The sequence below is a fragment of the Artibeus jamaicensis genome, unplaced genomic scaffold, assembly GCF_021234435.1.
Source record: "Artibeus jamaicensis isolate MK-2021 breed Jamaican fruit bat unplaced genomic scaffold, CSHL_Jam_final contig_515, whole genome shotgun sequence".
Taxonomy (NCBI): Eukaryota; Metazoa; Chordata; class Mammalia; order Chiroptera; family Phyllostomidae; genus Artibeus; species Artibeus jamaicensis.
The window spans coordinates 2,612,501-2,627,232 of record NW_026521869.1 but is presented as its reverse complement, the minus strand read 5'-3'; the positions used below and the strand labels follow the sequence as shown (position 1 = coordinate 2,627,232).

Here is a 14,732-nt window from a genome sequence, read left to right as displayed (position 1 = left end):
TAATAGTAAGTGCGCGGCTCCCCTACCCCACCTCCACGCCGCAGGCGCACACGGAACCGCCGCCTCCCAGGAAGTGCGACCATAACCTCATCCGCCGCTTGAGAGTGGGGGTGGAGGGGGATGGGCGAGCGGAATCCAGGAACCCTAGGAAGGGCGGGGACAGAGGAAGGGGCACCTCTAGCTGCGCTTTCGATACTGCATTCCTTGTTCTCGATGGTCCCCGCGCGGCCGTTTTATAGAACGCCACTTCCGGTACCTTTAGAGGCCTCACGTTGTGCTGCGCCGCGCAAGGGAGGAAAATATAAAAGGGAACGAGAGGGCGGGACCGAGGAGGAAGAGGGGGCGGGGGAGGTGCAAAGGGCGCGCTCAGGCGTCACGTGACCGGGACGCGCCGTTCTTCCGTCGGCCATTTTAGGTGGTCCGCGGCGGCGCCATTAAAGCGAGGAGGCAAGAGCGGCCGCCGCTGTTGCTTATTCTTTTTAGTAGAGTCGTAGAGAGCGAGAGTGCGCGCTGCGCGAGAGTGGGAGGCGAGGTGGGCAGGCCAGGGAGAGGCGCAGGAGCCTTTGCAGCCACGCGCGCCTTCTCTGTCTTGTTGTGTGCTTCGCGCGGTACAGCGGACGCGCGGCAGCGGCGGGGATTACTTTACTGCTAGTTTCGGTTCGCGGCAGCGGCTGGTCTAGTCTCTTCGGCAGCGGAGGCAGTACCACTATGTCGGAGGAGCAGTTCGGTGGAGACGGGGCGGCGGCGGCTGCAACGGCGGCGGTAGGCGGCTCGGCAGGCGAGCAGGAGGGAGCCATGGTGGCGGCGGCGGCGCAGGGGGCATCGGCGGCGGCGGGAAGCGGAGCCGGGACCGGGGGCGGAACCACGGCCGGAGGCACTGAAGGGGGCAGCGCCGAGTCGGAAGGGGCGAAGATCGATGCCAGTAAGAACGAGGAGGATGAAGGGTGAGTAAGGGGCGGCCCGGGATAGCCAGGCCCTACTAAGTTACCCCTCCCCCTCCCTATTCCCCGCCATTAGGCCTCGTTCGCGCTCTCCGCCGCCCTCCAGGGCCCCATGCACCCTTCTTGCACTGTTGCCCCTTTTCTACATTGATATCCCTGGGGTTTTTATTTCCTTCTCCCGTTGCCTGCTTATTGTTCCCTCCCCCATCACACACGTTTCCACCTTTAGCCATCACCATGCTGCTCCCCGGCCCGCCCTCCTTCCCTCCCTTGCCATGGGTCTCCTCCCACCGATTTAGCCGCTAGGATTTTTTCCCGCCTGTATTGGGTGCCTTTTTTTTTTTAAATTTCCTCCCTTCTCTGACTTCTCGGTTCCCTGTTTTCTGAAGTCTGGGGCATAAAAACAAACACACAAAGCCTTCATACATGGACTCCAACTAAGGTTTATTTGGTGCGTCTCGCTCCAGCATCCCGAGACGTTGCGATTATTTTATAAGCATGTTTTGGGGGAATGTGTAGGTTTCCACCTGTGCTCCTTTCGTTTTTTCGGCTTCAGGCCGAATTTTTTTTTAGTATTTTTAATAAGTTTCGCCTCAACCTTACCGTTTTTCCACTTTACAGTTTTGCACAACGGCTTGCTTACAGTTTCTACTTTTCAGCCTAGGGAATAAATTGGATTAGATGAAATTCCCCGAATCGCCTGTTGGTACATCGGTTTTTGCTCCACGGGCGTTGGTTAAGTTCCTTGTCCACGGGGCCTGCACTTGACTGGAGCTGTTTTACCTCCGGCTTGCTGGCTGCCCTTCCCCCACCCCTCCGAGTTAAACTAACCGCGCACCTTTTTTTTTTTTTTTTGCTTTCGGGTATTGGGTTCCCCATTTGTTCATACAGATTGTAGTCTTACCTATTTACATTTTCTATCAATTTCCACTTTTTTACAAAACTCTTTTTTTGCCACTTGGGTCCTTTTTTGGTCTCCCTTGATTTCTCCTTCCCGCTCCTACCCACTGTTAGGGGGGGGTCCACTAACTTTTAAAAAAACGAACAAATCTTGTATTATGCTGTGGCATGACCCCCCCCCCCCAAGTTTTTTAGTAGTAACTTGCTTCCTCCAATTGGAGTTAGATGTACACATTACCTAAAGCTGCATTATGTATAAAAATGCATAATTTGGGAGTGGGAGCACAATACGGGAGTTAGCAGGAGGGACTAAATCGGGGTTCTTGGTTGGGTTTTCTTAATTCTTTCACTGACTACTGACCTTGGGTTAACGCTTCCAATTCTTTTTGTAGTGTGTGTGATTTTATTTCACTACATAACAAGGAGAGAGGTGTTGGAAAGGTAAAAGCAGTTGGGAAAGAGCACAAGATTTGGAGGGGGGAGAGAAGCTTTTTGGAGTATAGGGTTTAATACCAGCCCAGATTTGTCCAGCTGTTATGCTGATTGTACTGACTTTGGGAGAGTTGGAAGTGGGATAGGAAACTAGCTTTTCTTCGTTAATCTTGAATAATATATAGCTTAATTTCAGAAAGGAATGTGTTAAATATTTGGAAACTTAATTCTTTAATTTTTTTTTTTTTCTGAATTCTGTTCTTTGGGCAGAGGCACCAAAATGAGTAATTGTATAATTTGCTGTTTGGGGCAGGCTTTCTGTTAGCTCTGATTTTTCAAATCACAAAGCAGCTGCCTTTGTAGTTACCTACTGTTGAACTGAAGTGTGAATGAATTAAAGTTTTTAACCCTAACAATGTCAAAAACTAAAACTAGAATTTTGATTGGTTGCTGTACCGGTTGTTAATTCCCTAGCCATTCAAACTCCTCCCCACGACACTCTGAAGCAGCGGCGGCACAGCGGGAAGAATGGTAAAACTTTTAAATTTTATTTCTGTATTATAAAGGTTTCAATAGTCATAACTTGCAGAGGCTTTGTTTTGGTTGGTTGCCCAATGACTCCCCAGGAAATTCTAGACATTAGTACAGTAAGATAACCTGGGATATAAAACCTTTTTAGGCATCATGAGTGATCTTTGGGCAAAACTGATGCCATTACATGGTTTTTGGTCTCTAGTAATGCATGTAATTGTGGTTTGGCCAATTAAAGCTTAATATAGTTAGTAATGATATTTTTAAATCTGGGCAATACTACTGTTATTTCAAATTTGATTTGTTTTTAAGACAGTTTTGGAATTCTAAGTTCTAAATGTGAAGGTTACTTGATATAAAGTCTTGTGTGTTTAAAATGTCTTGCATGTTATACTGAAGTATTCTGGAGATGTCAAAAGTAAAAGTCTTCATTTTTTATTTTTTACTTATAAATTTCTATTGATTAAATGTTGATAATATTTTGGATATGTTGAGTTTAATAAAATACATTAAAATTAATTTCCCCCTATTTCATTTTTTTAATTGAGTTTATTGGGGTAACACTGGTTAACAGGTTTCAGGTGCAAAAGTAAAACAATTTTTAAGGTAGCATTGTGTACATTATGCAAAAGTCTGTGTTTTATCACCAACCATATTTATAAATAAAACTTTAAGAATTGGATATATATTAGAGGTGGGCTGATGTGGCTTTCCACTACAGCTCTTAAATCAGATTTTTTCGTGTGTGCGATTTGGTTGGAATGTTAATTACAGTTCGTTGGTTGACATGTTCACAATTGCATGAGTTCTCTTTGGAAGGCTGGTAGATTGAGAATCATTCTTTACATTACTCCTTTTCCCTAAATGTTATTCTTTATTATTATACTTGTGTTTTCCAGCAGTTTTTGTACACTACCACTGGAGTATAGAGGGCCAGTAATTTGTAAATAGAGTCCAATTTGGATAATATATTAAATTTTCATGACCTTTTCTTAGTATTGTATTCTCATCTACTGAAATCTGTCCTGTCCAGTTTTATATTGGAGATAAAGCAGACTTGGCAGCAATAGTCTACAGGGAAAGGCAAAAGAAGGAGCTGGGGGCAATTTGACATATGGAATAATGAAAGTTATGTCTGTGGCAATACCACCCTGAATGCGTCTGATCTTGTCAAAATAATGAAAATGATGATCTCATACTGATATTTCCCCTTAGTGGCAAACTAAGACTAAACTGTAACTGTACTTCAGTTTTCTGCTCCACTATACATATAATTCTTTTCAGTAATTTGAAAGGACTGTAAACTTATTTGCTCTGCTACCTGATACTATATAACCTTACAAGTTTTTTGAGTGATCTCTCAGGAAAAATGGGCAATTAAAGGTTTATAATTTAATGAACATTTTAGATTGCAACCAATTATTACCTGCCAAAAAATTGGATTTTACTGAAGTTAATTTTAAGTTAACCAAGTTTACGTTTGACAAATAATCTTCTCATTTTTTTTTTTAATGTTTATTTTAGAGAAGAAGGGAGGGAGGGAGAGAAATACCAATCCATTACCTCTCCCACGTGTTCCAGTGGAGGACTGAACCCCCAACCTTTTTGTTATGGGCTGATGCTCAACCAACTGCGTCCTGCTAGCCAGGGCAACCTTTTCATTTTTAAAGTCTAATATTTAACTTTTTAAAATTACTTCTTAGTCACTCAGCCTCATCTTCTTAATAATACTCTTCTTTTGAACAAAAATCTTAAGACCATTAAACTTATTTTGGTGTCTGTGCACTTTCCACCCTCTCTGTTCTTTTCTTTGTGTCCCAGTTTGAGGGACATTGGGCAGCTGTTTCATAATAGTCTTCAGTAGTGAGAAAAGTCTTTAACAGTGAGGATAAGACAGCTTAAAATTTTTTTTTAATCAGTTTGTTGTAGACTTAAAACTTTAAAAAAAATTTGAATGTAAGAATACATAGTTGTTTTGAGGAGGACATGTCTGTTACATACCCTAGTAGACGTTTCCACAGTTTACTGTGGGCTTTTAGAAAAGTTATTTCCAGAGTAAAATACCTTCCTGATATCTACAATTTTAACATCTTTACTTTTTACTTAGAAGCCTTTCCACTGGGATTTCCTATTTTGGTATGGACTCATGTTCTTCTCTGCAGGGCTGCAGTTCTGTTAGGCTAGATTCTTGAAATTAGTGTTTTAGAGACAATTTTACAAGATAGGTAAATTGACTAGTCTGCATTGGGTTGGGCAGGAAGCAAAATAGTCCCATTTAGTTATGAAAGTGTGATTTGCCTGTTTGGGAATTTTGTGAACCCTGGTATAGGTTGTCCCCCGTCAATTTTTAAGAAATGGGACTAATCATGTAAGCGTGTATTTACTGTGTAGTGTTAATATTGCCTGGGTATTTTGTCATTTGTACTGCTGCCCTAATACAACCAAATACTGAGTCTACTATTGGGATTTTTGGGCAAACATGTAGGATGGTTAAATTTAGCCTTCAAGTAATATATGCCACACATGAAAGCATTTACAGGAATAGAATAACTTTTCTCCTATTCTGCTTAAACTGTGCACCTCAAATGTGTGCAGGTTTACAAATGGAGTGAAACATAACTTCTGTTAGTTCAAAGTTTTATTTCACTTAGTTCTGCTTCAACGTTTTAGTAGATAGGGCACTGAACTGGATGCTGGAAACGTGGGATCTGTTTCTGTTACTTCACTTCCAACAGTGTGGTCTCAGGTAACATAACGTGTTTGTTACTTGGTTTGCTGATCTCTATGTGTTGGAAACAACGCTCACCACAGGAAGATTGACTACGTAGCTTGCTTTCATAGCTTGTGTGTATTTGTCCTGTGTCTTAATAGTTGATACTGCCAGTGGTTTAGTCCTGTGGAGTAAAGGTAAGCATGTTTTAGTTTCTGGAATATTACATTGTACATTGCAGATAGACATTTAAGACTATTTGGGGGTGGGCTGGGGAGACTCTTAAGTACTGGCAGTGTTTGGCCAATAATCAAGGTGATAGCTTTAAGTATTGGGTGATGTGTAAACTTTTACTTACCTAGACTCGAAACTATCACAAAGCCAAAACAACTAGGAAAATCCTTCCCTTTATAAGTTTTATGAAGAAGATGAAAAACTACCAGCAAATATACTCCAAAAATAACCAATAGACAATGTCATGGATGAATCTTTTCCCTTATAATAATATAAGGTTTAAACATGGCAACATTCTGAAATTTAAAATAAAGGTAAAAATCATTTTCTGAATTTAGTGTTGATAATCTAAATTGATTTCCAATAGAAATCTTTATGGAATTTGTGTGAATGTGTAGTAATCTCAGTTAACCAGAATCTTAACTTCTAGGTTAAGGAAATCCTACACCTTAGCCTCCAGGTAGATGGGAATTGATCTTACAGAGCTGAGAGTTTATTTTAAAAGTAAAAATATAAGATGTTATTTCTCCCTGGAATGAAATTATGAAAAAGGGGAGATTGGGGTTGAACACTTAAAAGTTCATTCAAAATCTGTCATTTAATTTATTAGCTATTTTTAAGTTACTTTTTTTAGTCACTTGGGTTAATTGTAAAGTATAAAGTGATAAGATATAATAGGCTAGAGGAATTTATTTTTAATGACTTGTTAAAATTTTATGAAGCTGTTCCCAAAGGCATATTTTATACAGAATCTAAAACGATTTAACATGGGATACTATCTAGTTGCACAGAGTAAACCCATTGCCTTCCATTGTAAGTAACTTGGCTTTAAAATAATCTATAATTTCTAAGGAAGAAATAATTTATGTGTTGGTGAGATTTCATTATACTTACTGTCATTTTAAATTTTTAAAGGAATAATAACAATGATAAATACCAAAAAATTTATTTAAATAGGTTAGTAATGTGCTTGAGTAACATTACTCTAAAAGGTGACGGTGACTGGCTTGTCATGTTATATATTTGAAATGTAAATAACATTTACGCCCTGTTGTATTTTTTAAACTGTCAGAACTTGTTATAAAACCATGTGTGGAGATCATAATTTGTTAAGAAATGTTTGAAAGCTAAAGAGTTTTTTGGGCATGGCAGGATCCCTATTCTAAAATTGGAAGTCTAATGATGCGTATTATTTTATCTTGAATGAGGTGTTTCACAGTAAAGGCTTGTTAGGGGAAATGTCTTGAAATAAAACATTGTTGGCTTTGTAATGTTCAACCTGGTGGTCTCAGAAGTACATGGAATAAGTTCCTTGGTTGGAAGGGAAAAAAGTATTAAACCAGAACATTATTGACGAGCCAGCTCTGTACCATATGTATTGCTTTTTATATTTTGAAATTATTCCTTGTTAACATTAACTGGTATTAACATAACTAGATGAGTCATCATCAGGTGATTTTGGAACTACACTTAAGAGTCTTAGATAACCTAATTTTTGGTCTGTATTTTTTATGTGAGATACTTAAAGATTTCTGGGTTATGTCTGAAAATAATCTTAGATCCATTTATATAAAATTCATCCAGGCCTTTTCCTCTTAATGTTGGAAACTTCATATCGCTCATGCAGATTTAAATTATATCACTGAGTAAATGAAAAAGCTTTATTAAATTATACTATACTTAGACTGTGCTCTATTACTTCTAAATAATTTATTTTTATTGGGCACTTAGTATACATCAGATGATTTTTCTGTGCCCTTTTAATATGTTCATTTAATCCTCACTTGCAGGTATGAGATAGGATCTCAGTCCTTTTTTTTTTCTTTTTTTTTTCTTTTAATTCTTCTTTTACAGATGTGGAAACAATCATGGAATTTTTTTCCCCCCTTGGGGTCACAGTTAATAAGTGGTGTCTTTATTTTCAAGACCCAGAAGTAGAGGTAGGATTTAAACCCAGGCAGTTTTGGTTTACTGCCTCCAAATTTATTCCAAAGTGTGTCCCATGAAGCATTCTGAATTTCTAAATGATACTGCATGGCATTTAGATAAGTCACTTGCACTGAGTTATATAACTTTTTGCTTGTCATTTAATATTATAATGTGTAAAAATCAATATTAGTAAAAGCAAGGAGATTTTCATTGCTGAGGAGGTGTTTTAAATTGAAGTTGCCTTTTAGGTTAGGTGCTAAACAGCACCCAAAAGGTGCTGTTCATAGGTAGGATGGGTGCTGAACAGCTTATAGGTAGGATTTTAAAACTTTATAAAGTACTATAGATGAAGTCCTACATTTTAATTAAGATTATTGATATATTTACAACTAAAAATCAAATCGTAAACTTCATTGCAGTATTAGGGGCCCATTTTTGTTGCTACTTGAACAAGTCTTATGACGTAGTTTTAACTTGGCTGCATAGGATTTTTCTGACTTTATCTGTGCTTCATTGTAAAGTGTTTGCACATCTCTGCAGGAGTGAACAGCAGCTTGCAAGTCAGTCCTTGTATTCAAGGCAGCAGAGGTAATCTGGATGGACAATAGGTATTGTGCTTTAAGCAAGATACAATAATATAAACCATAGGAAATTTAAATTGGTATCATATTGCCATCTCATAATTTTGAGGGAGGGCATGTCAGAGAGCTGATATTCTTGAGGCAAAAATAAGTTCCTATTTATCCAGAATTAAGATAACAGACCTTATTGTACCATACTGTGATATTTTGGTGTTCCTACTGAGTAAAGATGGAATGTATTTAATATGTTCTGTTTAGTACAGATGGAATGGATTTGGTATAGTTTGTTTATTGTAGCATATTTATCTGTCTGGTAATCTGTTGTGCAGCAATTTTCTTTGATTAGGACAGTAGTAATGTATTTGGGTCTACCAGATGGTAATGTGTTTCCCTCATAAGGGCCACTAAGGCTCCTACTCAGAGACTGTATAGATAAAGTTTGGAGAGTTTGAGTGCAAAATGGGAGGGGAGGCATTTTAGAAAAGCCGCTAATGATTAACCTGGCAAAAATGAAAAGTAACTTATTGAAAGAGCTAAGATGAGATGTATTATGTATAGTAATAAATACTGTAGTAACTATATTAAAGATGACTAGAACACAGTATCATTATAATTACTGTAAGGCAGGAGGGGGATAATGTAGAAGTAAACATTTTATTTTAAATAATTGAAGGTTAAAAAACAATTGGAGAGATTAGGGAAGGCTGGCGGTGCTTTAAGGAAGGTGGAACATTTGGCCTTCTTTAAAGGTGCTGAATGGCTGAAGTTTACCTATTTTGCTGTAATTTTTTTGAGAAATAGCAATCTTATAGGATATGTATAAATTATAGTTGGCCAGAATATTTTATATTCTGAAAAACAGGATTTGATTGATGAGTGAGGATAGCATCTTAAGTGACCTTTCATTTATTTTTAGAGACAGGGAAAGGGAAGGAGAAAAAGGTGGGGAGAAACATCAGTGTGTGGCTGCCTCTCATGCACCCTTTACAGAGGACCTAGCCCGCAACCCCGTCATGTGCCCTGACTGGGAATTGACCCAGCGACCCTTTGGTTCATAGGCTGGCACTCAGTCCACTGAGCCATACCATCCAGGGTAACAACTTCTCTTCAGAGGGCACTTAATAGGGCTAGTTAATGAATTAGTTTGCTTATCTAGTATTTAAGGAAAATAACATCCAATGCTGTATAAAAACGTTTGGGGCTTGTGGATAATAATAGACATGCCTCATTTTTACTGTTTTATTTCTTTATGATTGTTTTCTCTTAATATAAGGACACTTAATAGAAACATTGCCTTGGTGAAATAAAATTAAAACTAGTTCTGTCTCAAATAAAAAAGCCTTATTTTAAAAAGCTTAAAACTGGAAGTCAGGAAAACTCTGCTTCTGGTCTGTTTTTCAGTGTCTTTAGGCTGAAATGATTTAAAACTTAAATTATTGATGAAAAGTTTCTGTAATGACAGAAGTGGCAACTTAATATTTAAATTTCAACCTAGTTGAGGTTGTTTCTGTTCTGGAACTTGGTATGGATAACTGAGCAAGAGATTATTGCTTTACTAGTCAGCTTTCTCATTTTTTAGAAGATGGTTATGTTCTCTTGAAAGGGTAAATGTTGGTAATGAACTTTCATGCATGGAGGAAGTACTCTGGATCTTAGGGTAAATAAGATGGTTAAGGTAACTTAAGTGCCTAGGATTGGGTATTTAATACAAGGTGTATTATTGGGATGAAAGAAAACGTGATGAAAGACACCTTAAATTTTTCCCCATGGAATTAGCAATAAACGTTAACAATACCTATAGAACATGGGTGTTTTATGTTCATTTGATTATAAAAATATAAAAAAGATTAATAAAGTTTACTTAAAGCATGGAACTTTTATTAGAGAAGGTCCTGAAAGTTAGGCATATAAATGGCCCAACTCTAGAATGCATGTGCAAGTTGAAAACCTAACCGAAGTGGGAAGCACAGTGTATGCCTAAGTAAGACTTATTTTGCATTAAAAGTTAATTTGTTCTTAGAAGTAAAAACAAGTCTGGGGAAAATAGTAAGATCAGTAACACCTCAGTTAATCTGGCATCTTAAGGGAGAAGCAGAAGCAAGATACTATTCTAGGGATAAAATTGGCTTCTTGTTGCAAGAATTGGCTTTAGTGGCAATATTCTAAAAGCCCACAAGATGTTGATGTTTTCTGCTTTCAATTCTTTTTAGAGGTGGAAGTTAGTACCACATCCCCATCCCTATATACTCCAGTTATAAAGAGAAATTACTGAGCAAGGATGATTTTACTCCCATGGTGAAATTTTTAGCCCTCACATAACAAATTCTGACAGTTTACCCTTAAAAATCTCCAGTCCTGTCTCTTTATAAAGGGTAGAAGATGTATGTTAAGTTAGCTCTTTTTTGGAGGGGGGCATAGGGCACACATCTTAAAAAGGATCATGGAGTTGCCAGATCTGAGCTTTTTGGCCTTTTGCTGTTCAAAAAAAGATTTCACCCTAATTTTTTTTGAGTATGTATTTTTTGTCATAAAGTGTCTTAGTGGTTCCCAAAAACCACCAGTCACTTTTAGCATTTTAAAGGTTTAAATATTTTATTGCTGGTTAACTGAGGTTCTGCTGTAAAGAAATCATCTAGGTGAATTAGTGGGTTGTGCTTCAATAGATAATTCTTTTTGATCACTGAACTTTTTACATGATTACTTTGTCTTTATTAAGTACTCTTAGCACATCAAAAAAACTTAGTTTACAACTTAATTGTGAGACTTAAAATTTTTCCTTTTACGTGCCTAAGAGTTTTGTTAATGAGAAACTGTTTAAAAAAAAAAAAAAGGAGCTTCAGCATAGACATGCTGCCACTGTGATCAGTGGGGACTGCATAGCTTTTTTATAAGTATAATGAAGATTTGGAAGAGAAAGTTGAAGCTAAAATTCTGTGTTTTGCTCTTACCAATATTTAACTTGTAATTTGAGAAAGAGTTAATGTACAGTTTTACTTACTTTGGGGATACATTTATCTTTGCCAAGTCAAAAGACTTAATCTGCTGCTTTCTCACTATATTGTAATTACGCAGGTGCAGCAGTGATAAAGCAAAACTTCAAAACTGGAATAAGGTGTTTTTGATTTGTGGTTGGTTATGTAGGAAGAATGACATGTTCATATATTGCCCAATAAATTAGGGGCACTTTGAAAAGTATTATTGATATGGATACTTAAGGCAAAGTATGATATATATTTTTAGCATTTTAATATTGCTTTTTGTCTTTACAGGAAAATGTTCATAGGAGGCCTTAGCTGGGACACTACAAAGAAAGATCTGAAGGACTACTTCTCCAAATTTGGTGAAGTTGTAGACTGCACTCTGAAGTTAGATCCTATCACAGGGCGATCAAGGGGTTTTGGCTTTGTGCTGTTTAAAGAGTCGGAGAGTGTAGATAAGGTAGTGTGTTATGTGTTCTGATCGGTTAATAATATAAAATACGTGGATAGTTTGATAAAATTAATTTTTCCGTTATTTGTGATTTTTCTCTTTGCAATAATACAAAGAAAGGTACAGTTATTGCCAGTACATTATGAAGAGTCACGTACAAATATTGTTTACTATGCCAAGTATCCTTTAAAAATAAGCTCAACTATAAAAAGTTTATTGAATATATTTTATATACCAAGCTCTAGTAAATGAAAATTAATATAAAAATTGAGACTTAAAATGCCTAATTAAAAGGATGTGCTGTGACAGGTTTATAGACATACAAATTTTCGGAATTTGCTAGGTAAGAAAGAAATTTGGAGTCATTTAGTCTTCAGCTAAGGGGAAGTGGCAATCTTGTCTATATTGCTGACAGTTAAAGGTGATGTTTTCTAGTTATTTATGTCTCCTCTTCTGGTTCTTACTGACCTTTTTGTTTAAATTCTGATATATGGTAGCTGATGTCACATCACCACAGTTAGTTTAATCAAGAGCCAATTGACATATGGTTAGACTTAGCTATATTAATTATATTTTTAAGTAAGTTAATGTCTTTGAACTTGATATATGTACTTAAAATTTTTAAAAAACTTGAATTTCCTTAGGTCATGGATCAGAAAGAACATAAATTGAATGGGAAGGTGATTGATCCTAAAAGGGCCAAAGCCATGAAAACTAAAGAGCCTGTTAAAAAAATTTTTGTTGGTGGCCTTTCTCCAGATACACCTGAAGAGAAGATAAGGGAGTACTTTGGTGGTTTTGGTGAGGTATGTGATAATGTTTGAAATTTATTTATTTTTTTTTCAAATTAGTGTGCATTATTGTCATTAGGTTATAATTGTCACATTAAACATTTTTCAGAGTTTTGGATTTCAGACAAGATTATGTGATTATTTTGTAATAAGGATATTGTTAATATTTATTTGCAAGTTTTAGCATTTTTCCACTTATTGAGGAGCTACTGTATGCATAGAATTGCTGTGCATAGGATATACAAAGGTGAAATGGACATTCATAACTCATGAAATCTACCAAATAAATAGAAAAAAAAACATGAGGAAGAAAGCTAGATTGGATTACCTGAGATGTAGAAGGAAATGGTTTAGCTGAGAATAGAAAAGAATGAATTAAGAAAGGAGTGTGGTGCCTTTTCATTTTAAATTCATGGTGCAAATTTCATGAAGCTAATTATAGACTTGGTGAAATAGTGAAATAGAAGTTCCTGTTATGAATTAATGATTTAAAACTGAGAAATATATGACATTGGGCTACAAACAGCCTGCAGTTACATCTTGCAGACATCTTTTGCTTGATTGAAATTGAATACATGTTTTGTTAGTATTTAGGAATGCAGATATCTCCCTCAAACATCTCAATATCTACCTTTCTTAAATATTTGTAAGAGCAAGCAGCATTGGAACTGCTTTCTTGTATGGCAGCAGCCATCTAGGATGAGTAGTAGCTTCCGCCTCTGGGCAGTCATGTTCTCCAGATTTTAGTGGTTCTTATCACTCCCCATTTTCTCCCAATTGCAGTCTCTTATTCTGATTTTCTTAAAATTGACTCTTGCCCTCTGCTTGTTCTTCATGAGCATTTGAGTTTTCGACCCCTGAACTAGGCCACAAATATTAATATGTGAAGCCTGTTTTATAAATAGTTTCGAAGACATTTTATGTGGCATGGATATTCTAATCTGAAGAAATTTTTTAAAAAATTAGAATTAACGTAGATGGACATAGTGGATAAGAGCTTCAGGGCCAAATATACTACTGTGTTTTCTTTGTGTGTTTTTCCCCCACTAAACTTGTGTTCTTATTGTCAGTAATGTGCAAACTCTAAGGTATTAAAACTTACTTGTTAATATCAGGTGGAATCCATAGAACTCCCCATGGACAAGACCAATAAGAGGCGTGGATTCTGCTTTATTACCTTTAAGGAAGAGGAACCAGTGAAGAAGATAATGGAAAAGAAATACCACAATGTTGGTCTTAGTAAAGTAAGTTAGCTTTCATTTAATTGTAGACTTATAAAATTAGATTTGTGAAGAGCTTGATCATAGTTTCCTGTAAAGGCTTCATTTGGTGTGCCTGTGCTTTAAAGATGTTCAGTGGCTTCTTGTTCATCAGAGTCATTGATCAACTCTTTTGCAAGGCGGGGGCATCTTTGAGGAGCAGGAGGGAAACATTTGTTTTTAAGTAAATTTTTGTTTAGGCTTTACCAAAAGATATTTTCTGAGAAGTAGAATGTAATATAACATATCAAGCAAATACTTCTTTGATAAACATTTTGAGAAAAGTATCAAATTAGCCGACTGTATTTTAGATAGTATTGGCTATTCTGGTTATTATAAACTTTATTTTTTTAATTAATCATAATATAATTTTTCTCTTTTAGTGTGAAATAAAAGTAGCCATGTCAAAGGAACAGTATCAGCAACAGCAACAGTGGGCATCTAGAGGAGGATTTGCAGGAAGAGCTCGTGGAAGAGGTGGTGGTAAGCTAGAGCCTAAGTTTACTCTATCTTAAGCTTTTCAACTTTTTAATTATCCTGAAGTAAAGATCTTTGCTGATCTTCTGACTTTAGTGAACCTATTAATGTGCTGCAGGCCCCAGTCAAAACTGGAACCAGGGATATAGTAACTATTGGAATCAAGGCTATGGCAACTATGGATATAACAGCCAAGGTTACGGTGGTTATGGAGGATATGACTACACTGGTTACAACAACTACTATGGATATGGTGATTATAGCAGTAAGTACTATACTTTTTATATTAACTGCTATTTGACATTTATTTTGTACAAATTTGGATAGGTAGAAAGGTTAGTGTAGCTTTGCCAGGTGCAAACTTATTCAGGTTTCAAATTCCTGGGAACTTGAAACTGCAGCCATTTTATTGCTAGGTTCCTCCCAGCCTGTACCAGATGCACACTGTAAGGGTAAGGCGTATGTGTGCTTCTGTATATGTGTGCTGGGCTTTTGTTTTTCTTGTATTTGAAAACTTT

General features: G+C 36.9%; 1 protein-coding gene across 5 annotated transcripts in view; it reads left to right on the top strand.

Annotated features, from left to right (window-relative positions):
• Positions 1–388: 388 nt before the first annotated feature.
• HNRNPD (heterogeneous nuclear ribonucleoprotein D) overlaps positions 389–14,732 on the top strand; it is a 16,640-nt gene continuing 2,296 nt past the window's right edge. The window contains exons 1-7 of one of the 5 annotated variants that reach the window (XM_037131583.2): positions 389–944; positions 2,748–2,804; positions 11,528–11,696; positions 12,332–12,493; positions 13,594–13,722; positions 14,121–14,220; positions 14,333–14,479. In XM_037131583.2, the coding sequence (XP_036987478.1) occupies positions 709–944; positions 2,748–2,804; positions 11,528–11,696; positions 12,332–12,493; positions 13,594–13,722; positions 14,121–14,220; positions 14,333–14,479 (1,000 nt within the window). In that variant the 5' untranslated portion in view covers positions 389–708. The remainder of the gene's footprint in view (positions 945–2,747; positions 2,805–11,527; positions 11,697–12,331; positions 12,494–13,593; positions 13,723–14,120; positions 14,221–14,332; positions 14,480–14,732) is intronic. The other 4 variants (XM_037131572.2, XM_037131594.2, XM_037131602.2 and 1 more) reach the window with 4 other exon arrangements.